The sequence below is a fragment of the Cibotium barometz genome, chromosome 11 (assembly GCF_041138505.1).
Source record: "Cibotium barometz isolate CiBa-2024 chromosome 11, ASM4113850v1, whole genome shotgun sequence".
Taxonomy (NCBI): Eukaryota; Viridiplantae; Streptophyta; class Polypodiopsida; order Cyatheales; family Cibotiaceae; genus Cibotium; species Cibotium barometz.
The window spans coordinates 20,843,793-20,867,416 of NC_141056.1; the positions used below are offsets into that span (position 1 = coordinate 20,843,793).

The 23,624-nt window shown below is 42.8% G+C and overlaps 1 protein-coding gene across 4 annotated transcripts; it reads right to left on the minus strand.

Annotated features, from left to right (window-relative positions):
* Positions 1-2,651: 2,651 nt before the first annotated feature.
* On the minus strand, positions 2,652-20,937 carry LOC147633885 (uncharacterized). 4 transcript variants are annotated; one of them, XM_086804948.1, is made up of 7 exons: positions 20,126-20,937; positions 19,893-19,997; positions 4,374-4,774; positions 3,526-4,270; positions 3,291-3,387; positions 3,153-3,207; positions 2,652-3,061 (listed from the first exon to the last, which is right to left on the minus strand). In XM_086804948.1, the coding sequence occupies exons 1-7, from the start codon at positions 20,793-20,795 to the stop codon at positions 3,002-3,004; spliced, it is 2,133 nt and encodes a 710-aa protein (XP_086661074.1). In that variant the 5' UTR covers positions 20,796-20,937; the 3' UTR covers positions 2,652-3,001. The 4 variants fall into 4 exon arrangements, with proteins under 4 accessions (XP_086661074.1, XP_086661076.1, XP_086661075.1 ...); XM_086804950.1 differs by having other exon boundaries at positions 3,153-3,187; positions 20,126-20,923; XM_086804949.1 differs by having other exon boundaries at positions 3,153-3,187; positions 20,084-20,912.
* Between the last annotated feature and the right edge of the window lie 2,687 nt (positions 20,938-23,624).

Genomic DNA, 23,624 nt, shown 5'->3' on the forward strand with positions numbered 1-23,624 from the left:
CATTTTAATGACCTTGTTGGAATAGGTCAAAACAAGGGAACCACCCAAAGTGAGTTTGTAAAACTCGTACTCAAGATTGGTCATATACTAAGGTGGAAGAAAATGAGCTTTGAGGTCCATGAAGGTAGTCCAATCAAATTGGAATTGGCCTGTGATGGGGTCTATGTGAAGTTGTGACCAACGCTTCCAACCAAGTAACAGCTTCCCCGGTGAGTTGGGGTTCTGCCACATGGACTTTATCTTGTGGATCTGTAATTTTAGCTAAAGAAAAATGTGCTTCAAGTTTATGAATAAATTAAGTAATAGCAACATGATCACACTTACCATCATACTTAAATTTGGAGAGGTTCGTATGACGATGGTGGTAGGGGCCGTGGAGGACGAGGTATTCGGAGCCATCTTGGGGAGGGATGCTAGAATCTGTGCCACCGTTTGTTGATGTTGGATTTTCATAGCCTCCCACGTGAGTCTTTGTTGTTGAAACTCTAGGTCTCGGCGGCCTCTCGACGCCACTGGTCTTCCTCATATTTGTGTGTGGCTTCCTTATCTTGTTCCTCCATAGTGAAGAACATATGTGCCAGATCTGAGATGCCTTCTTTGGGCTTCTCTTTTTTTGCCAGCAAGCTGCATCTTCAGAGAAATTATTTGCTCTATCATTATTCTCAAGAGCTCTTCTAAACTTGGCGGAAGCGTACTTTCAATTGGTGTCACATTGGAATCTTTGCGCCTCCATAACTTTGTGTTGGCTTTCTTCTTGATGTGATTTCTCTAACGACATGGTGGAGGCCTGGGTGTTTTTTTCGGACCGCAATATTGACATCCATCGGATGCTCTCACTTTCTTAGGTAGCCGAGTTGGGTTACCAACCTGATGCTGTGATACCAATGTTACATGCACTGAGGTTGATCGTCGTAATGCACGACAGGGCCTTCTTTATACCTTTATGTGGTGAGAATCTTGAGCATCCAATTCACATAGTAGAGAGAGAGAGAGAGAGAGAGAGAGAGAGAGAGAGAGAGAAGAGAATAAGAGTGAAGTAGACGACACCTTATTGGGTCCCAAATGCTCACTGAAGGGACCCCCATGCAAGTAGGAGAATTTGCTTATATTATTCTTTGGAGAATGCTTGAGAAACAAGGACCTTACGTCTATTGAGTATCCACCAATCCAAGGCACTACAAAAGACTCTTCGGGCCACTTATGCAAGTCCAAAGAGCTATAGGATTGCACATATGCTGGCTCAATGGTGAAGAGGAACTTCTTTGATAGCCTAGAGTTGATAGGATGACTTGGTTGATGCTTGAACTGCTGAATACTTAACTGACGACTCAATGAATTATGATGATTTGAGACAACTGCTTATATATGTCCTCATGATGCTGGTCAGTTCAAGGAAGGGATGTCGGCCAACACAAATTGGATACGAAATGCATAATTTACAACATTAAATGTTATGTAAAATCCGTTGTTATCCTGTGATTTGACCAACTAAATGTTACTGCCCCACCTGTTGCTGCTCGTTACCATGGTGCTAACCGACTATAGTCCTTGAGCATTAATGCTGGCCGACATCTACCTATAGGCACGTAGTGCTGGCTAACTACATGTAGGGGCACAGGTAGGCAGCCGACTAGCTGCCCAAACCCCTTCATGGCCTAGGTGTTGCCCCCGGTGGGCTGCCATGCTCATGGGATGACCTTGGCTGTCCGATAAGAGCACCTAATGCAACTATAGCTTGCTAATGCAAGACCTATTGCTAAAGCTAACTTCTACATGCACTATCAGATGAATTCTCCAAGTGGATTGACTCTCGATTGACCTCTTTAGCTCGGAGACTCACCTACATAGCTCGTGCCTGACTGTCCCTAGATTGAGGGCTCACAATGGGGTCACAACGTACAACAAATATTCCTATAAAAAGGTACTTTTCTACACAAATGTATGAACTGACGATCATGCCATGTTTGCACTCATGATTGTGCCAGTGTCACTATGTACCGCAATGCATGTTGCACACAACATGGGTCTTTTGAAAACAATAATATAACTCCCCCCCCCCCCCCCTCTCTCTCTCTCTCTCCCCCCGCGCCCACACACACACACACACACACAATGAAATTCTTCTTTTTTATGCTAAAAGCTGTTGGTCACCAATATTGTATGTAGCGAAGGAATAGATGTTTTGGTTCAACAAGTTTTGACAGACTACAAAAGCAAAATGCAAACGTTTGCAACCAATGGTGTTGTGCACTCACCTTTAAGCTCCATTCTTGTGAAAAACTCGGCGGGAAGTATATGATGCCCTTTTGAAACCAATAATATTGTATTTGAGAGTATATTCTTGCCAGATACACTTACGCATTGACTATAAATCTAAAACCATCTTGTATTTAAGCAATCCATATTTGTACATAAAATGCATCCATCATTACTTCATCAAAACAACATTGTGAGAGTTACCCCTTGCTTTCTATCAAAAGCCTGACCCCAACGCTTTGCTTGGGACATGTGCATTTGGCAAAATCAGTAGGAGACCCTCACACTAGCCTAAGAAATAAGCTCGAGTTGATACCCAAATTTTCTCACAGAATTCTTAACAAATGATGATTATTACTTTATTTGCATTCATGATTTCATGGATGTACGAAGCCATCAAAACAAAAATATTACTATGGAGATATATTCCAGACATCACTCACAAGTCTAGCAGGTATGCTGAGCAACCAAACAAAAGCATATTATGTTGACTGTGATTCGTAGTATACTCCTCCAGCATTGGCTTGGTTTCAGTCTACTTAGCATATGCCTAATAGCAGACAGGTGACATGCCACTCACAGAACAGATCCCCAAGGGCTCTCTCATGGGCAAAAACAAGGCGGAATCTATGACCTGAATCCATGCAAACAATCGCTGCAAACCCTTTCACGGTATGATAAGAGCGACCATCTCTATGAAATGGATGCATCGACATCAAGTAGAAATCTAACAAGCAGCAGGAATCTAAATCATAGGCTCTTTCCTGTATTCTCTTAGTATCACCGCAATGCTCGTAGGAGGAACCTACAAAGATCAGAGTATATGGAAGTGAAAAAAAAAACAGTGATACCAAACTACAAAAGACTCTCATTGTGTATATGATGACAGATCTTACCATGCCCAGCTCAGTGATGATCATTGATACATAATCTGCAGGCATTGCATCATACCTAAGCAAAAAACACTTCCAAATCAAATCATGGCATTAAAATCTTATGCTCAGGTAAGCGGTACTAGACCGTAGAAGACATACGTGAGGTTTAAAAGTTGAAGGTGTGCACTTTGTGCCCAACCATCTAGCTCACTCGAATCTTTCCTCCCTGGAATCTTGACAAGTGCATCTGGATCACCTGCAACGTCCTCAATCCCTTGAAAACTTCTCCTTGTAACTCTTAGAAGCAACAAACATGCCTTCTACAAGCACGTAATGTGGATCAACTACCAGAAAAGGCAAAAAAGAGTTGAAAGGTGAACAGATTTTCACATACCCAATTCATTTGAGCATATAGAATCCAATTGCACCCTCTCATGGAACTTGTATGTTTCACAGCAGACCATGACAGGAATATGGAATGCATGAGCCACCATGGCCACACAAGCAGAGCCGACTCTTGAATACACTGTCCCATTAGACAATATCGAGGATGCTCCAAGAAATACTTTAGTCACCTCTTGCATGATGTAGGAAACAGCATTGATATGAGTGTAGGTACAGCTGATACCTCTGCCAAGTAACCTTCTAAGCAACACTTTACCTTCAAGTTTTGGCCTTGAATCCACTATAATCACTCTAAAGCTCCGGCCAAGCTCAAATGCATGGAGAATGATCATCTCCACCACACATGACGAAGAATAGGTAAGTATCACATCACCATCGCTTATCTTTGTCAGTGCATGCTTGGTTATCTCCTTATCTGCAATTGTGATCTTCTCTTGTATGAAGTGATCGATGTCTGAGAAGAGTCGGGACTTCGACTCCACTTCGGATAGACTGACAGGTAGCTTGGCAATTCGTGTCTTCAGAAACCTGATAGCGTTTCCCATGCTTATGGACAGCGGCCTACACGTGATGAGAAAAGATACATTGCTGTTAATCCTGGCTGTCAAGTCACGTATCAAAGTTTTCTCCTTTGGAGTGGAGTATTCCTTGATGATTTCACGGAAGGCCAACAACATGGCCACACAGCGAGCATTCCCACCCACAATATCCCCCGTTAAGTATTGCAGACCGACCTGCACAAAGCCCTCAATGGCGTTAGAAACAATAGCAGATAGTCTGCCTAACAAACAAAATTAACTCTACTAAGCTCTTTGAAAGAAGTATAAAGATAACCACCTGATAAACAGCAGGGTGTGGATGCATTGTGTCATCATGAAAAAACTTTGCTTCCAAGGAAGGAAGCTGAGTCCCATGAACAAACTGAGGTAGGTGTCGAAACAGCTCTACCCTGTTTTTGGTCTCAATCTGCTCAATCAAAGCTCGTTTCTTTGCTTTTGCAACTCTATGCTCGTCATCAAATTGCATCCGAGGAGCAGGAAACTCCTTCCTCTTTTCTTTCTCGGGTGCCTTGTCTATAACCACAGGAGGCCTTTTCTCTGGAGTTGGCTCTTTCTTTTGGATCTGAGCTTCAGTAGGCCTTTTCTCTGAAGTTGGCTCTTTCTTTTGGATCTGAGCTTTAGATGACTTGCTAACACCACCAGAAGTCCCACCCTCGCCTTCAACAACTTTGACTTCGGCTGAATTTTTTAAAAATTCAACAAGATTTAAACCATTTTCAGCATCTATTATCAGGAAGTCAGACAGTGAGTTTTTTTTAACACATTTTCATTGGCATATTATATACATTACTGATATATTACCTTGGTTTCATAGGCTATGATCTTCTATAAGATGTTAAATATAATTTTCTTTTCCATTTCACAGGTCATGACAAATCTACAATCATCACGAAAACTTTATTTTAGAAAAAATTCAGGCTGGTGCAAACAAAGCACTTCTTTGATGCCTTGTGTTGAGCAAAGAGTATGAAGTGGAAGTTGTAGGACAGAGGCCCTAGTCATTATTTCTTACATTTTGAGTAGTGACTTTCTTGTTGGTGCAGGGCAATAAGACAAAGAAAAATGGAAAGCGTGTAGACAACAGAGAAAGACCTCAACACTCAACTTGCACGCACACACAGGTTGGCAGTGGAAGTCCTCGCGTAGGAGTTGTGAGCGATACCTTCGCAAAAAGTAAAGAACTTACTAAGTGCAAAGTCCCAAATGGGGTCAAACCATAAAGTGCCAAGTGTCCCTATAAATGTGTAAGTGAGTCTAAGGTTATAAACCAACTATAAGTGCATCAAAAACTCTAGTGTGCCAAGCAACTTATTAACCCCTAACACCTACATAAATTTCCACTACTAATGTGTGTATCTCCTACAAGTCCCCCCTGTGGTGGAAATGTATATGTACAAAGCAGATCAATCCCCAAATGGTATCAAGCCTAAATCTTTGCATAAAGCTTCGAACTTCCATCGTGGAAGCGCCTTGGTGAAGAGATCTACCACGTTGTCCTATAACGCACAATAGATAAGACTGATATCCTCTGCATGAAGCCTCTCCCGTATGTAATGATAATGAACCTCGATTGCTTGGTCCATGTAGATTCTTTGCCACAGCCATAGCACTCTGACTATCAATCAGTATAGGAGTAGCACCTTGCTCGCTAGCACATAACTTGATAACCAATCTCCTCAACCGTAGACTCTCAACCGTGGCCATGAAGACTGCTTTGTACTCAGCTTCACATGTAGAAGTAGCAACAGTAGGCTGCTTTTTGCCAAGCCAAGATATGGAAGAAATGCCTAGCAAGAAACAAAATCCACTGGTGGATTGTCTATAAGTATATGAGGCATCCAACAACCTCACTGTAAATAGTAGCATCAAAAGGCTCACCTACATCATGGCTACTAAGCCTCATACCTGTCTCAACTAGAGTAGAGATAGGCTTGCAATCTTCCATGCCAAACCTCTTCAAAAGCCCCTTTACATACTTACATTGAGACATTATAATGCCACCATCTATCTTCGTAAACTGAACATCCAAGTAGAAGTGCAACTGATCTAGATCTGACGCTTTGAATCTGTCAATAGATCCATCTAGCCTCCACTTTAATGTGTACACCCATTTTGTACCGATAACATTTTTACCAGGAGGCAGGTCAACAAGTTCCCATGTACCATTCTTGATAATGAAACTATATTCATCATGCACAGCCTTTTCCCAATGTTCATTTCCTTGAGCCTGCTCATAAGAAGCTGGCTCTTCTGAATCATACAAACCCATACAAGCATGCTCACTTTCATGGCTACTTGGTTCACCTCTTTTTCTTGCCCTTGTCTTGCTTTCCAAAGGAGCTGAAAGTTTGCTATCTTCAAGGGTACATATCAGCCATCTAGGGACTGATTTAGCCGCTTGTATGGCTGTCCTCTCTTCTTGTATAGCTTCTTCAACACCTGTAGGCATCTCGGGCTCATACCCTGTCCTATATTCTGCTGTCCAGAATTTTCAGCATGTGACATGATGATGATATATACCTAGATGAATCCAGGAACATGCCCAAATTCACCTTTTAGGAACATGCGTGTTATATACTCATGGTAGTCAACCCACAAGACTATATATGACATGATGATGATACATATCCTCTAGGCTTCCAACACTTTGTTTATGTGTATTAGAGAGTCAGTACTATAGCCCAAAAAGATACATACATTTCATAGCTTTATCATCTAGCATTGATCTCTTCTCTTGAGGTACATGTGCATATGCCAAACAACCAAACATGCGCAAATAGTCCACTCTTGGCTTCTTATTGTATCAAGCTTCATACGGTGTGATTGTGTTCAAGGCTTTTATAGGGCACCTCTTAAGCGCATGTGTTGCACATTAAGATTGCCTCAAGCCAAAATTTGTGCGGCAAACCTTGACCTTTGACCATGCATCTAGCTGTTTCCATCAAAGATCTATTCTTGCATTCGGTTACACCAGTTTGTTGAGGTGTGTATGGCTCCGTACATTGATGCTTAATCCCCTTTTTAAGCAAGAAGTCCTTGAATACATTTGACATGTATTCACCCCCTCTATCTGTGCGAAGAGTATGAATTTTGCACCCTATCTCATTCTCAACCAAAGCTAAATGACGCTGAAAATGCATGAATACCACAGATTTTCCCTTCATGAGAAACACCAATGTGAACCTAGTATAGTCATCAATGAAAGTAACAAAATATAGATATCCCCCCAAAGATGGTGTTCTCATAGGATATCAAACATCAATTGTAATTTGCCATTAGCTCTCATTGAACCATCTCTTGGGAATGGCTTTCTATGCATTGTGCCAAGAATGCAACCTTCACTGTCACCATTTGGCCACCCAATTGGTCCACCCATGCTTTCTTATCATGTATGTACATTTGGCCACCCAATTGGTCCACCCGTGCTTTCTTATCATGTATGTACATTGGACTGGTATCCATGGCATTTGTTTATGCCGGGGATTGATGCCACTCATGTGATACTGTAGACTTGGCTTTCCGTTGGGACTTGTGCCTCCGTGTACATGCCCGAAAATGCTTGGTGGATTGGTGTTCCATTGGGTCTGGAACCTCGTGTACTTGCCTCGAGCACGTCTATTTTGGTATAGTCTCATGAACGGGGATTGTCCATACCAATGCTGCATTGCATAGCATCTTTATGTGCTTGCTTGCAATTGAAATTGCATGCTGTTTTCATGCTTGCTTGACCAATGTGTAGTTCCGAGTAAGGGGACGCCCGCCCATGAACCGTGCGTGTGAAACTATCTGCTGAGATGGTTGTGTGGCATGTGCACAGGTGGTAAGTATTACCCAATCTAGGCTCAAATAGCCTTTAGGACTTGGCCAATATTTATAAGTGAGTGCGTTCCCACTTCATTAAAGTTTGGGCGCCCAAAAGTCACTTATAAATTATGACCGCTTCCAAGTTCACACTCACTGAAGTCCCGATGCGGACAAGACTCGATGTCCAGGACCTGATCCTCCCCTTTTACTCATAAATGGGCATCTCTCCATGTCCCTTCACCTGATTGGACCCCAATCCACTTACTTATTAAGAGAAAATTCGTGTTTTCTCTTCATGAAGATTTTTGGAGGCTGAAAACTCTGTTTTTCCACCATTTCTCTCCATTTCCAAGCTCTCCATAGCCATACCCAACTTGCTAGGGTGTTTTCCAAGCTTCCAAGAGTGTTTCCAAGTGCTAATCACTCTCCTACTCACTCCCAATGACTAAAATTCAGCAAAACAGCTCTCATTTTTGCTGTAATTTCTGGTCTTTTTGTTGAAAACCCTAATTTTAACCTTCCTTTCTCAAGTTGAACCATAGGGGAAGCTTTCCCAAGGTTCCCTTCATCCTCTTGAAGACTTTTGTCGCGAAGAAAGGCGACAAATCAAAGATCTCGACACTCCAAGGACTTCCATCACGAAGACTTCCGCTGTCATCAACTCTTCTTGCTATTGGTGAGCTTTTATGCTTAAATATGGGAGCAAGTGACAGAAGGGAGAAACCGGATTACAAGATCACATACCCTGTGTAGTGTTCTCTTGTCCTACGTGCTCTCTTGCAGATTGTTGCTACCATGTGTTGGTGGAACAATAGAGCGCAAATGGTAGGGAACATGGGCACTTGAGAGGGTAGTGTCGGTTGCAAGTCTACATCGACAACTTGTTTGCAATACTGTATTCATATGCATTGGTATGCAAATCTGGTCAGAAATTCCCATGACACTATGTACTTGATTCTCCCAAGATCAATATACTTTATTTGAGGGAGGGGTCGCCCATTCCGGCTCATTGTGTGTCTCTTGTCAATTCACCAATTTACTTCTTGTATTTAAACAAGTGTCCATCAAATCTTAGTGTATTTAAGTGTATTGATTAGCATTGTGTTCAACCAAGTTACATTGGTATCAAAGCATACAGTTCTCTTTCACTTCTATCGTGAGAGACGATCACCGTGAACATTAGCTATCTCTACACTTAGAACATTATGGACAGCCATATAATGAATGTTGGAGATGCTAATACAAGAGGCAGGGATAATGAAATGCATGCTTCCAATGCTTTACAGGATGAGCAAACTCATGTGGTGCACAATAGAAAACATGAATATGTGGGACAACCGTCCCGTGGCAAAGAGAAGATGCAGGAAGAAGAGTCCATAGTCTTGAGGGTTGAACTTACTCGTATGCAGGCTCTTCTCCATGCACAACAAGAAGAATTGAATCTCTACCGCCGCGAGGATCCATTGGTACATGACCGTTTGAAGGCCAAAAAAGCTGAATCCTATATGGATCATGCAATGGCAATGATTGCTCAAGAGTTGCACATGCAACCGAGGAATGCAGCACGTGCATACTTGGCTCGTACCGAGGATGCCTATGCAAAAAAGGCAACCGTCTTGGAATCCCCACAAGTGCCCGAACAAGAACTTATGTCTAAGAGGATGAATCTCCATGCTATGTGAGAGGAACAATCAGTGACTTCACGCCATGCAGGAATACCTTATGTAGCCCGTGAAGAATACAATGTTTATGGCAGTGGTCAAAATGTATGTCAAATGCCATTGCTGGCTGAAAATGTGGATGCACAACACATGCATCATGGGCTGCAATTTTCTGTTGGTGCAGATATTCCGCGTATCTCTCATGCCACTCATGCCTTCGAGTGTGCTCGTGAGGGAGAAGTTATGGCTGAAAATGTATCAATGCATGTTGAGGGGCCCGCCATGCCTCATGCTTACAGGGCACATGTATCTATGCCTTATGCATCACCTTTTGGTCCAAAAATGATGCCAGTCACAAGGGCTGTCCAAATGGACAAACATGGGAAAAAACATGTTGAGATGCACATACATGCATCAAAGTCTCGTGACTTCAAAGCCGGAGACAAATCTGTGAAGTTTGACACATATCACGGGGAATATGATGCATCAAAGGCACTTCCTTTTATTGCCCAGTTTGATATTGCTTTCAGTGATAAGGATTTTACTCAGAAATCCATGATCTGGCATGTAAGCATGTTCATGAAAGACACTGCTGCCCATTGGTGGCTCACGGAGAAGCTCTCACCGAATCCTGTTAGATCATGGGAAGAGTTCAAGGAGAGGTTCTATGCTCAATTCTTGCCTCCCAATGCATTGAATGATATAACAATGAAGTGGGATTGGGTAAAGCAAAATGAGGGGGAATCGGTAAATGCATATGTACAAAAGTTTTGGAAAGTGCTTTTGGAGGTGTCTCCATTTATGCATGTCACCGAGGCGGAAAGGAAGAGAAGGTTTCAATCGGGATTGCAACCCGTATACAAAGCGGGACTACAAATGTATCCTGGTCATACCTTACACCAATTAATCGCAACCACCACCGCCACCGAGCAATTGGAACTCAAATTGAGTCGATCCAATAAGCTAAACCCTCATTTCAAGGCAAAGAGAGGGCTGTCCAAAACCTGCAAAATGATGGACAGCCACCTAAAAAGGACCAAAACCAAGATAAAAATGATACAAAGGCTCAAAATAACACTACCAAGAAGCGTCCCTTCAAACTGAGAGACTATGGTCTCACTCCGGAACAGAAAAAGCAATATATGAGTGAGGGGAAATGCTTTACTTGTGGTAGCACCGAGCATATTGCAAAGGCATGCCCAAACAAGAAGAAGCGTGATAATGCAAATGCATCAAAGCCTAATGTGCATATGGTTCCGGATGTGCAGGGCAACACATTACATGATACCAAAGATAGAGTTGTATGTAAAGCTTGGGGACAGCTAAAGATCAGCCCGCTTTGTTCATGTTTGATGATTGTGCATCTGAAAATTTCATATCCACACAGATGGCAGCTGCTTTGGGTATTGAAGTGGAAGACATGGGTCCTCAAATTGAAGCAGGGGCTGCCTTTATTGGTAGAGAAGTGCAGGTCATGCCTATTTTTGACAAGTTGCGCATACACATTCAAGGCTATGTGGATCATGAGGATTTTCTTGTGGCACCTTTGAATGGATGTGATGTATTGCTTGGAAAGCCTTGGCATACACGTATTGATCCGTGCAAGGCTTACAAGACCAACAGGATTACCTTCATGCGTAAAGGCCGAGAACATGTAATTGATGCTGGTGAAGAGGGTGATACCATTCCCCTTGTATCTCATGTACAAATTAAGAAAGTAATGAAAAAGAGTGTTTTTGCGTACTTGATTTTTGTACGAGATCATGTTGAGAAAAATAATGTACATGTAAACACTCTTAGTAATGATAGGCTGAAATTTTTGCAAGAGCACAATGATTGTTTTGCTGATGAGTTACCAAATGAGTTACCACCTGTACGACCGGACGATCATCGCATTGATCTTGTGCCGGGTAGCTCACCACCTAATAGGCCAGCCTATCGTGTAAGTGCATCCCAAAAAGAGATCATGAAGCAAGTGAATGAGCTTCTTGAGAAGGGTTTGGTTCAGCCAAGCTCTTCCCCATATTGTTCACCCGACATCTTGGTTCAAAAGAAGGATAGATTCTTTTGCATGTGTGTGGATTATAGAGCTTTGAATAAGCTTACTATCAAGAATCGGTTTCCGATTCCACGCATAGACGACATCCTTGACAAGTTGGATGGATCGGCATGCTTTAGCGGAATTGATCTCAAGAGTGGATAATCATCAAGTGCGTGTAGTGTCTGAAGATGTACACAAAACTGCTTTCAGGACAGCATTTGGACTTTATGAGTATCTTGTTATGCCTTTTGGTCTTACAAATGCCCCGGCTACATTCAATAGAAAGATGGATCGCATATTCCGTGGATACAGGAAATTTACAAGTGTCTTCTTTGATGACATCCTAGTCTTCTCGAAGACCGAAGAAGAGCATAAAGCTCATTTGGCTATTGTTTTTGAAGAGCTCCATAAGCATGAACTCTTCATAAATGCAAAGAAGAGTGAGTTCTTCTTGTCAGAGATATCTTGGACATATTGTGTCCAAAGATGGGGTGCGGATCCTGCAAAGATTGATGCAATTCGGAATTGGCCCGAATTGAGTTCGGTGCATGAGATCCGTAGTTTTATTGGATTATGCTCTTACTACCGCAGGTTCATTCGGCACTTTGCATGGATTGCTTCTCCTTTACATAATTTGACAAAGAAGAAGGCCGTGTTCAAATGGACTAATGTAGAGAGAGATGCATTCCTCAAATTGAAAGATGCAACTACTCATGGTCCAGTGTTGATCATTCCGGATTTGCAAAAGCCTTTTTGTGTGGAATGTGATGCATCTGGAAATTGCATAGGAGCTGTCCTTAATCAAGAGGGACATGCCGTGGCTTATGAGAGTCGTAGATTGCATGATGCAGAGCTATCTCTTGGCATTTATGAGAAAGAGCTCTTGGCTGTAATTCATGCACTTACTATATGGAAACATTACCTTCTTGGGACTGATTTCACTGTGAAGACAGATCACCAGAGTTTGAGGTATTTTCTTACTCAAACTAAGTTGTCAGAGAAGCATATGAGGATGGCCAATTTCCTCTCTATGTTTCATTTTCAGATCTTGCACACCACCGGAAAGAAGAATGTAGTGGCCGATGCATTGTCACGAAAGCCGTATGTAGCAGCTATCTCGGTTGCCTCTCATGGGGACTTGTCTACCATGCGTGATTTGTATCATACGGATGCTGATTTTGCCACTATTTGGGCTGATTTGAAGGCTGGTCATGCACATGCCTCATATGTGATCAAAGAGGGTTATCTCATGAAAGATAATTGCCTATGTGTGGTGTCTGACATGAGGCAAAAGGTTTTGGATGAGTGCCATGCTCCTCCATATGCTGGTCATAGAGGCATAATGCCTACTACGCACATGATTGAGCGGTATTTCTTTTGGCCAGGTATGTGGAAGGACATAGAGGCACATGTACGTGCATGTATCACCTGTCAAAAAGTCAAATTTGATAGGCAAAAGGCACCAGGTTTGCTTCAGCCATTGCTTATTCCCACACAACCATGGGAAAGTATTACAATGGATTTCATTATGGACTTGCCACGTACCCAACAGGGTAATGATGCAATTTAGACAATTGTGGACAGGTTTAGCAAGCAAGCTCATTTCTTATCGGTCAAAAAGACTATCAAAGCTGAGCATATGGTTAAAATATATCTTGCACAAGTGTTCAAACATCATGGAATGCCGAAGTCCATTGTGGGGGATAGAGATCCTAGGACTACAAGTCTCTTTTGGCGGGCCTTATTTGATAATATGGGCACCAAATTGGACTTCTCATCAGCTTATCACCCTCAAACGGATGGGCAAAGTGAGGCTGCAAATTCAGCCGTGTTGGATCTCTTGAAATGTTATGTGGCGGATCAGAAGTCTTCTTGGGAGAAGTACTCACCGCTTGTGGAATTTGCATACAACAACACGGTGCATGCATCTACGAGAAAGGCCCCGTTTGAGATTGTTTATGGTAAGGTGGTTTTGCCACCCATCCTTCGCACAGCAGCTGATGAGTATGTAAGAGACTTGAATATTGCTTTTGCTCAGGTGCGGACAGCCATTACAAGGTCACAAGACAAGCATAAAAAGGCTGCCGACAAGCATAGAAGGCAATTGGATGTTAAAGAGAATGATTGGGTATTGCTGAAATTTGAGAAAGCAAGACTTGCAAAGAGGCCTGGCAAAGAGAGTGCATATCCTAAGCTTGCAACCAAGTACTATGGGCCTTTTCGAGTGATCGAGAAGATCAATGAAGTGGCTTTCAGATTAGCATTACCTAGTCATTGGCACATACACAATGCTTTTTATGTGAGTCTCCTTCGCAAGTATGTAGGGCCGGAGCCCAGTGAAATGGTCATTGAGGATCCACCAGAAGTGGATGAGCTTGAGGAGATCTTGCAGCCAGAGCAGATTGTGTATCACAAGGAACGCAAGCTTGCTGCAGGCAAAGTTGTGAGGCGTTACCTTGTGAAGTTCAGGAACTATCTTCGCATTGATGCAGGAGTTCTTCAAAGTTTACCCGCATGTGCTTCAGACATATTTGGATGCTTTTCAGTTGCGGACAATTGTTTAGAAGCCGGGGGAGATGTCACCATTTGGCCACCCAATTGGTCCACCCGTGCTTTCTTATATAAAGATGCTATGCAATGCAGCATTGGTATGGACAATCCCCGTTCATGAGACTATACCAAAATAGACGTGCTCCAGGCAAGTACACGAGGTACCAGACCCAATGGAACACCAATCCACCAAGCATTTCCAGGCATGTACACAGAGGCACAAGTCCCAACGGAAAGCCAAGTCTACAGTATCACATGAGTGGCATCAATCCCCGGCATAAACAACTGCCATGGACACCAGTCCAATGTACATACTTGATAAGAAAGCACGGGTGGACCAATTGGGTGGCCAAATGGTGACACACACCTTCATGGTAGGAGGCTAAAATGGCAGAAATCTCCTCCCTGCTAGGAACTCTTCTCAAAATCAAGTCTTTTCCCTTCATGTGCAGCTGATCATTCATAATGATGTACTGCAATGCGTTCCTTATGAATCCATACTTCTGCCTCTTGGATATACCTATAGGTGCATGGCTTGTATGTAAAAAATCCTCTATGTCCTACAAGTTCTCTTCCAACATAATTGGGATGGGCATCAATAATAGCATGTACATCCAAGTCCTTGCCCAACTCCCCTTTTGCCAGTGAATCTGCATCCTAATTCAACTCCCTCTTTACATGCTGAATTTGCACCTCTTCGAATTTATGCAGCATCCTTTTTATCTGAAAATTCCACTCCTTTAGTTTGGGGTTTTTGGCCTTCCAAACAGTTTGAAGCTGCCTAATAACCAGCAGGCTATCCCCTTTGATGATGAGCCTACTGATCCCCTTCTTTATGCACTGCTGAAGTCCATATTCTAAGGTTGCATATACTCAACTTCATTGCTAGTCTGTACCTACAATTTAATCCCCTCTTTAAACACCTCTTTGCCCTTTGGATCCTGTAACTATTTGGTCCTCCATGCTCTTTACACACGATAGAACTCATGCCCGGACACATGGACAGGATGACGGACACATGGAAACAAGGTTCCTAAACTTGGAATTGGAAAAAGCACTCATCTAGGTAAAAAAAAGCAAGAAAAAGCAAAAGTCAAACTTTGTTGACCAAAAAGCTGACGGCACCATTGGAAAGAGCTAGTTGAACTAAGTCAAAAAGCTATAACCGCTTTTTCAAAAAAAGCAACTCCAAGGCCAAAAAGCAAGGCCCTGAAGTTAGAACCAAGAACTTTGATTATTATTAAAATAAAAGCAAAAGCCAAGTGGTAAAAACAAAAAGCAAAGCATGGTAAAAGCAAGCCTCTCCTCAAGTATTTAAAGAACCAAGCACCCTCTTGGTGGAGCATTGAAGAAATCTTGGAGACTCACAGAAGAAACACGTGGAGAACTCCTTGGGAAAAGCAAGAACATCATCAACCCTCTTGTGTGCTACTTCTACAACCTTTTGCAGCACCAACCACCACCTCTCCACCCCCTGTGAAGAAGCGCCGCCGCCCAGAGCCGCTTGCCGCCGCCTGGCGCCGCCACCGCCCAGAGCCACCGCCGCCACCTAGGGCTATTTTCGCCAACGCCGCCTCCAGCATCTCCGCCGTTCCAAAAACGGAGTTTCTGCCTCCTGTTTGCTGGACTTTCTATCACATGTTGGTAGCTTCCGTTTTTGAAGAACCGCCATCTCTATTAGTGAAAGGATTGGGTTGGGAAGAGAGAGTTTTTTTTCTATGGATACTTGAGAACATCAATTGGATTCTTTGGATTTTGGTACTAGCCTGGTATAAGCCTCTTGTGGGTCATCCTCGTGGTGAGCTCGGCATCAATTATCTTGTGCCTCGACATCGACCCCGGCCTAATTTGACATCGACACCTTTGTTTGATATTGTATTCATTTGTTGTATTGGTCCTGGCTTGGGAAAGCCCGTGGATTGTTCCTGAAATAAATTCCTAAAGAGGGGGCGGGGCCTGTTCCCCGCTCAGTGTGGTGTACCATGTAAATCCCCTATTCCCATCTTGCTCTCCCCTTCTCTCTCTCTCTATCTCTCGTACACGAGGTTACATCTGTCACACTGCACGCCCCGCTGGGCTTACAGTGGTATCAGAGCAGGATTTCTCTTGAAGAAATCTTTTCTGGGGTGACACAATCATGTCAAGAGTTGAGGGAGACCAAGGGCCTCAAAAAGGGAATAACTTTGAAGACAACCCAGGACATCCAAAAGAGATCCAAGGCCATCAGTCTGTCTCTCATGAGACCGCAGTCATGACATCAGCCGAATATCGAGAATTTCAAAAGTTCAAAAGGTATCTTCAAGATGAAGAGTTCCTAGCTTGGAGAGCCAAAAAGGAACAAGACTACAGAAGAGCTCAAATGTTTGAAGATTTTATCAAAGACCAGACCACCGAAGCCGAAGATGTGGAAGCCGCTAAAGCATACTTACGAGGTAAAGGGGTTTCCTTTAGAGAAGAACCCAGAGGCACCCGATCTATAACTTATGGAGCACCGGAGAGAAGCTTCCCCCAAGCCCATTCTATCAGATATAGCTTCTTCCGATCAAGCAAAAGAGAAGAAGGCAAAGGAGCCTTCAACCGACAAAGCAGACTTCAAACCAGGAGAGAAAAGCGTGAAGTTTGATACCTTCTATGGAAAGCGGGACACTCAGAAAGCTCTATCCTTCATCAAACACTTTGACGTCGCCTTTGGAGGAGAGGACTTCTCCAAAAAGTCCAAACTACACACGGTTCGTATGCACTTGAAAGATGCCACCTTGAATTGGTGGCTAAAGGTGGTCCAAGAAGGGACCGCGCCTACCTCATGGGGCTGATTTCAAAACCATGTTCAACAAAAAGTTCCTTCCCGCTACCTTTGAAGCAGATGTACAAAAGGAATGGGACGAGGAGTAAACTGGAACTCCTGCAATTCTATCAGCCATTGGGATAACCTCGTGGAAGGGATATCACACTAGTTAAGATAAGGGAGAAGAGAATAATGGGTCAAGATGGTGAATGACTTAGGGAGCAGATAGGACTTAAATCTTCTAAGAGCAATAATATCAGCCACCATGACTTGCTCTACCTCTCTGAATATGTCATGTCCCCTTGTGTTTTAGTCTTGTTGGAAAAGTAGACATGCCTCATGTATGAATGCTCTTTCCCTTGTTGCAACAACACTACACCCACAATATCTTCACCCACACATGGGTTCACAAAAAACTCCGTCCCAGTTAGGAGGCATAATCACTGGTAGGGTACTCAGAATCTCTTCGTCCTTGTTCTACCAACTAAAAGGATCCCTCTGTGATGCCTGCTGCAAAGGATACAGAGCTTGGTATAAGGAGGAAAATAAACCTGGCAAGATACCTCACCTTATGGATGAAGGTTAGCAGCTGCTTCACATCCCGGGGAGCCTCCGATAGCAGCAAAGCTTTAACCTTTTTTGGATCTATTCATTTTCTTTGTATGAATGTCAATGTATATTCTCTATATGTGCTTTGCTGCACCACTATTACACTCTTGGGTGAGGGCGGGGAGAGCCAAGGTCTATAAGGTGGTGGTGAGCCACCTAATAATCTCCAACTTAGGTGCCATGTGACACACTAGCCCATCATCAATGCTATATTTGTACAGATTTAGTACCTTTTTTAGGATTATTTGTCGTACGCTATGACCCCATTGTGAGCCCTAGTCCAAGGACATGTTAGGCACGAGCTATATAGATCTTTCCAAGCCTTACATGTCCAAAGTCTGTCACTCAACCCACTTAGAGAATATTCAGTTCGTGTAGGTCATCCTAGCATAGGAGTCCATAGCAAGCATGTAGAAGCATTGATTAGCAAGGGTAGTCAAGGCTTTAGGCCAGCCTAGGTGCCTTGCACTTGGCAGCTCAAGGCCATCAAGAGGCCAACCAAGGGCCACCTAGGGGCAGCCAGTCGGCCAGCCCATCGGCCAATAGCAAGGGCTGCCCAGCCCCACACGTGTAAAGCGATGACATGGAAGGCAGCATTTAATGCTTATTTTCAGCAGTCGTGAGCATAATAAACAGGCCGACAACAATAAGTGGAACTGACCAGTATCTAGGGAAACATATATAAGCAAACCCCCAGTTGTATGCTTGACTGACAAGGCTGCTGCATGCTGAAGGCTAAAGGGTGCGACAGAAGGTTTCCATTGTGCAGATGGCTACTGCTTATAGAGGGGACAAGTCGAAGACGGTTGCAAGAGTGGCTGCTAGGCCCTTGTGCTTTGATACCAATCGTAGCTGTGAGAACTTGGACCACAGAGTAGCGATCTTTATTTTAGGAGCGTGCATGTTATATACTCATGGTAGTCAGCCCACAATACTATATAACTATCAACTCCATTATGCATAGTATGGACTAGATACTACCATATCCCCACTAACGTCATCAATGCCCAATAGTGGGTGTAGAACTCTATATCAAGATATGCTCTCATACACGCACTCCACACACACACACACACACACATAAGAGCATATATTCACACACAGCCCTTCGTACTGAGTTTCTGTCAAACCTCTAAAGATGCAGGGCAGACTCAGCCATAATGAAGCCTAGCACTAAGGGAAGTAGCAAATAGAAAGAATTAGTACAGCAAATAAGTAGTTGATAGGGCAAATGCACAACCTTACAGATTGAGATATGCTGACTCCATACCTAGCACGATATACATCACTATACACCTTTTCTCTGGTTTAATCAATGACAATAAGTACAAGACCAAACACAAATAATAACACGTGCAATTGGACATCACAAGTGAGACTTCAGTCACTACAGAAAGGCTAAGTCCAGATGAGTGGAAAGGGTAGCCAGCTGGTCTGACAACTATTCGGCCAAAGGAGCTGTGGTTCCCATCTAAGACAGCAAACTGATCTTCCATACCTCTGGAAGTAGACACAAGGAAGAAAAAAAAAGGAAAAATGCGTTGGTGCCAAACAAGATTTTCCCCCAAAAGCAGTGCTCTCCTGCAACTAGTGGGTGACACCTAAAAAACCATTGGATGGTACACGCCCTTTCTTGGCTGGGCATTGGCAAGTGCGCTCTCAAGTCTCAATGACCATCTTTCCGGGGTTACAGTAAGGCATAATTGTCTATCTACCCCACACCTGCTCAGCATATGCATTAAGTTCAAGGCATGATACATGTGACAGTCTCTTCTCCTTATCTTAAAACAGGGATGCTAACAGCCCCTTCAAATAATGGATTCTGGGCAACTGATATCGTTAAAGCACCTGTGTGTGGCTTGAGTACAGCCTGCTGTGTATAGAATTATTGCTTGAAATCTGTTGTTGTTATTGCCTACAAGTCTATTGTTGTTCTTACCACACATGAGGTATCCAACTGATCTAGCTTTAACATTGAATGGTAAAACATGATGTGAAGAACACCAGAAAGTGTAAGGAGGGTAATGTGGAATAATGACCATGGGCATCTGACTTTGTTCTCTTGACACAGGCCAAGGCAAATCTGCATAGTAGTGGTATGGCATGGCCACCTGGTCTCATTGTCAGCAGACGATAATAGCAGGGCATGCCCTACACTCATGAGATAGGCTGCTGAAATGCGAAAAGCCTTATTGCCTGCCTTCCCAAGCATATGAATCATCTAGTCCAGCAATGATCCACTAATAACAAGATGTTGATGCCCATCATGCACCCCACAAATAAAGCCGACACTCATCTTTTAATGGTCCATGAGAGAAACAATGGTCAAGTTAGAGCAAATCTTACCACTCTCTCGTGCAGCCCGCTTCGCCTCACGATCAGCCTCCTGCTTCGCCCGCCTTTCAGCCTTCGTGGTCCTCTCTTTCAGTGGTTTAGAGGGAGCTTGCTCATCTGGCCAACCAAAATCCTACGTCTGATGAGTAAGAAATTACCAGTTTACACTAATGGATTGAGGAAGTACACACTCCAAAGCAAACCTGCAGAAGGCAATGTCTGTGGGGAAGGCTGCGGAAAGCTACCTGCAGAAACAGAAACCCTAGCAGGCGGCGGCGGCGGCGGCGGCGGCGGCTGCTGCTTCTTGAATGAAGAAAGCTCTCCTGCTACACTAGCAGAAGGTGATCCAACGTAGTCCTCCTTCAAGCTCAGGCCCTCGATTTCAGAGCTAACCCTGCTAACATAAGAACGCGACAGGTCGGGGCCCTCCGAGGAGAGCACGCTGGTGTATATGCCATTGCTCAACGGAGACGAGACAGGCGAGTTGCCAAGGACAGAATCTGCAGGGTTGTAGCTTCCCTGCAACGGTACTTCCACGGAGCGCTGCTTGGGAAGGGGGGGCGAGGGGACCGGGAGGGGCGAAGCTTTGGAGGGAGCGTCGGGAAGGCGGGGCGGGATGATGACAGGAGGGTGCGAGTCAGGGCTAGGGTTAGGGTGGGAATTTGGGAATGCAGGGATTGCAGCAGAGGAAGATGCAGGATTAGGGTTAGGGTTTGCGAGTTCAGAGCCTGGCGTGAAGAAGCCTACCTGGCGGACCTTGGGGTCGATCACAAAGCGAGGGCCTCTTCTGTTATCCATACTTGTGTCGTCTCTCTGCGCTTTCTCCTGCTCGTCCTCAGACTCCTCCCCCTCGCCCGCGCCCTCGCTTCCGTCTTCTTCTTCTGCTACCTCGATCCTCACTTCCAAGCCTGGCATCCACACGCTCCTGTTGCAGAGAATTCACAGAAGGTTCGCAGACTTGGAGAACACGGCCAAAACAAACGATAGAATGGCGTGCAGGGGGAAGAGACTGAGAGGTTGACACTAAAGGAAAATTCATACATGATATGATGATACTTCACATTAATAAATTATTTAATGTGAGTACACATATATATTATATTATATATACACACATTTATATTAAAAGAGGGGAATTGCAATCATCATTCCCCTCTTTAATATCGGGAAGAGCCTTAGAGGTTGACACTAAAGGAAAATTCATACATAAACATGAAGTGATACATGATATTTAAAAATTATATCATTAATCTTATTTATTGATTATTTAATATCAATACTTACACATACATTACATATGTACACAATCTCTTTTTTTTCTCAATAATATATAAGAGTTTCATGAAGCTGCCACATGGCAAGAATTTGGAGGCTCGGAACTCAGCTTGGAGGTTTGAGGAGGAGGCTCGAGGAGGGGTAGAATTTGAAAAATATCAAGTTTGGAATCATACATGTGTGAAGCACAGGTCAGCCCACTAGTTTACATTAAAAGAGGAGAATTACAATCATCATTCCCCTCTTTAATATAAACGTGTGTGTGTGTGTGTGTGTGTGTGTGTGTGTGTGTGTACTCATCCATCCCAACAAAAAGCCAAAAAAAAAAAGATAATAACATTTTAGCCAAACACCCATGATGAGGATCAAAAGTAGATTGATGCAGCGCAGCTTACACAAGAGATGAAAAGGATAACTATTTTTGCTTTTGAGTTGAAAATGAAAGATGGTGCCTTTCTTTATCGATGCCTTATGGAAACTTAAATGGTGTACATAAGAAGAACATGACAAGATGGATTTTGCTTCTGAAAGAGAAGATTGCTAAATGTTTTTGTAAATAAATATTAACCGAGTCACTCCACCATGGACTAGGTCAACGAGATTCAAAGGAGTCAAAGATCATCAAGGAAAGGACTAAGTCAACGAGATTCAAAGGAGTCAAAGATCATCAAGGAAAGGAGTCTCCAAAGGTACCAAGGATGCAAGCAGAGCAGTCACAAGTTTAATGTATGCAAGATACAAAGCTTTGCCAAAAGGCATGGGCAACATTTAACCAATGGAGGGGTACCCAAGATGGGTACACTAAGCCCCAAAGATTTACAAAACACGATTCAACCTACACCAAAAAATATGCTTCAAATTGTGGAAGCTATGAGAAGCAAGAAGGTCACCATATAGATATTCTAAAATTTGGATGTAATTCATGTAAAGAAAATAGGAAGCAAGGTGGCCATATATGCATTCTAAATGACAAGAAAATTTGGATGTCATGTAAAAAATCTCAAATTTGACACCAAATTTTAGTAAACAAGAGACTCAATTTAACACTTGAAACTATTCTAGCAAAATGCAAGACCATGGAAAGGTGGGCCTGTTATGGGAATATATTTTAAGCCCTCTTAAAAATATTATTCTACCCTCTTAGATAATTCCGGGACGCTTGGATTATCTTTACGTCATGCCAAATTATGTTAATATCATGGGTGATACCATTATAAATATTAATACGTTTGGTGGATATTGACGTATGCTTAGGGTCTCCAATGTTTGTTTCAGTTGGTTCGTATGTAGGGGTGATTCCCGGGTTACTTACGTCTAAGAAACTGTGTGATGATGGTTTGTATACTTATGGAATATTTATTTCACCAATTTATTGTTGGTTGTTTTATAGGTGAAGAGGATTCCGAGGATTGAGGAGAAGTTGCACCAATTTATTACTTGGCACACCATTTTTGTAAACAAGCCTGTAAATACATGTGCTAGCTTGTGCACATTTTGATTTATTTTGTATAGTTTATCAAGCATAGACTTGATCCTTAATATTTGTAAAGCGTGATATGCTTTAAACCCAAGCCTCAAATTATGGGCACTCTATTTTTGAAGATAAGAGAGTGTCGTGCAATAAAAGCACCACTTTTTGTATTTTTGGAGGCTATGGCCTAATTTGGAAAAAATATCTCGTAAATACTCATGTGTGGGGAGAATAGGCCATACACACATGAGGGGGGATGATTGCACCCAATCTTGGAATCGCATCTTTGTGAGCTCAGTATTTTGAATATTTTAATCATGGTCATGTGATGTTTGATGAATTCTTGAATTTAAATCAATTTCTTGCAAATTATTTGATTTCTATCTCCCTATAAATTTAGATCCCATGACAATGGTATCAGAGCTAGACACCTAGGGAGAAAAGGATAAAATTGAGTGGGAGAAAGCTAAGTTCAAAGGTTTTTTAAGGGATTGCCTCTATTAACCAAAGGGTAATAACCAAAGGTTAAGAGGAGGGTGGTAAACCATTCTGAGAAAACCATGAAACCACTCTCAAATTGAAAAGCAATTTTGCTAAATTCTTGACCTCTTTCTAAACTGTCTGTATGGATGGATTCCAAAATTGAGAGCAAATCCTACTTAGTTTTCTAATTGCTAAATGGTTGAGGTAGGAAGGAATCTATAATGGATGGTGTACAAATCTCCAAGAGTCAACTTATGGAGAATATACACTGTGGGAAAAAATTCAGAAATTAGTCTTTTGATTAATTAGAAAAAAAATTATATCCTTTTTCCCTTCCAACTCACGGCCATGAAATGTTAAAGCTTGGGAAAAAAAATTCTTCAATCCCACGACTGCCCAGCTCGCGCTGTGCTACGGGAATGGCTGAATTCATCGATCCTTTCACCTACACTGTGTGTAACTTATAAGCTTTGTATAGTAAGCTTAATTAAAAAGCCTTATAAGCTTTAATTAGT

Coding starts and splice junctions, on each gene's coding strand:
- LOC147633885 (XM_086804947.1), bottom strand. CDS start 20,795: ATGCCAGGCTTGGAAGTGAGGATCGAGGTAGCAGAAGAAGAAGACGGA. Junction 19,998..20,083: donor ACAGACATTGCCTTCTGCAG/GTTTGCTTTGGA, acceptor TTGGTTGGCCAG/ATGAGCAAGCTCCCTCTAAA. Junction 3,208..3,290: donor CTTCAACTTTTAAACCTCAC/GTATGTCTTCTA, acceptor TTTTTTGCTTAG/GTATGATGCAATGCCTGCAG.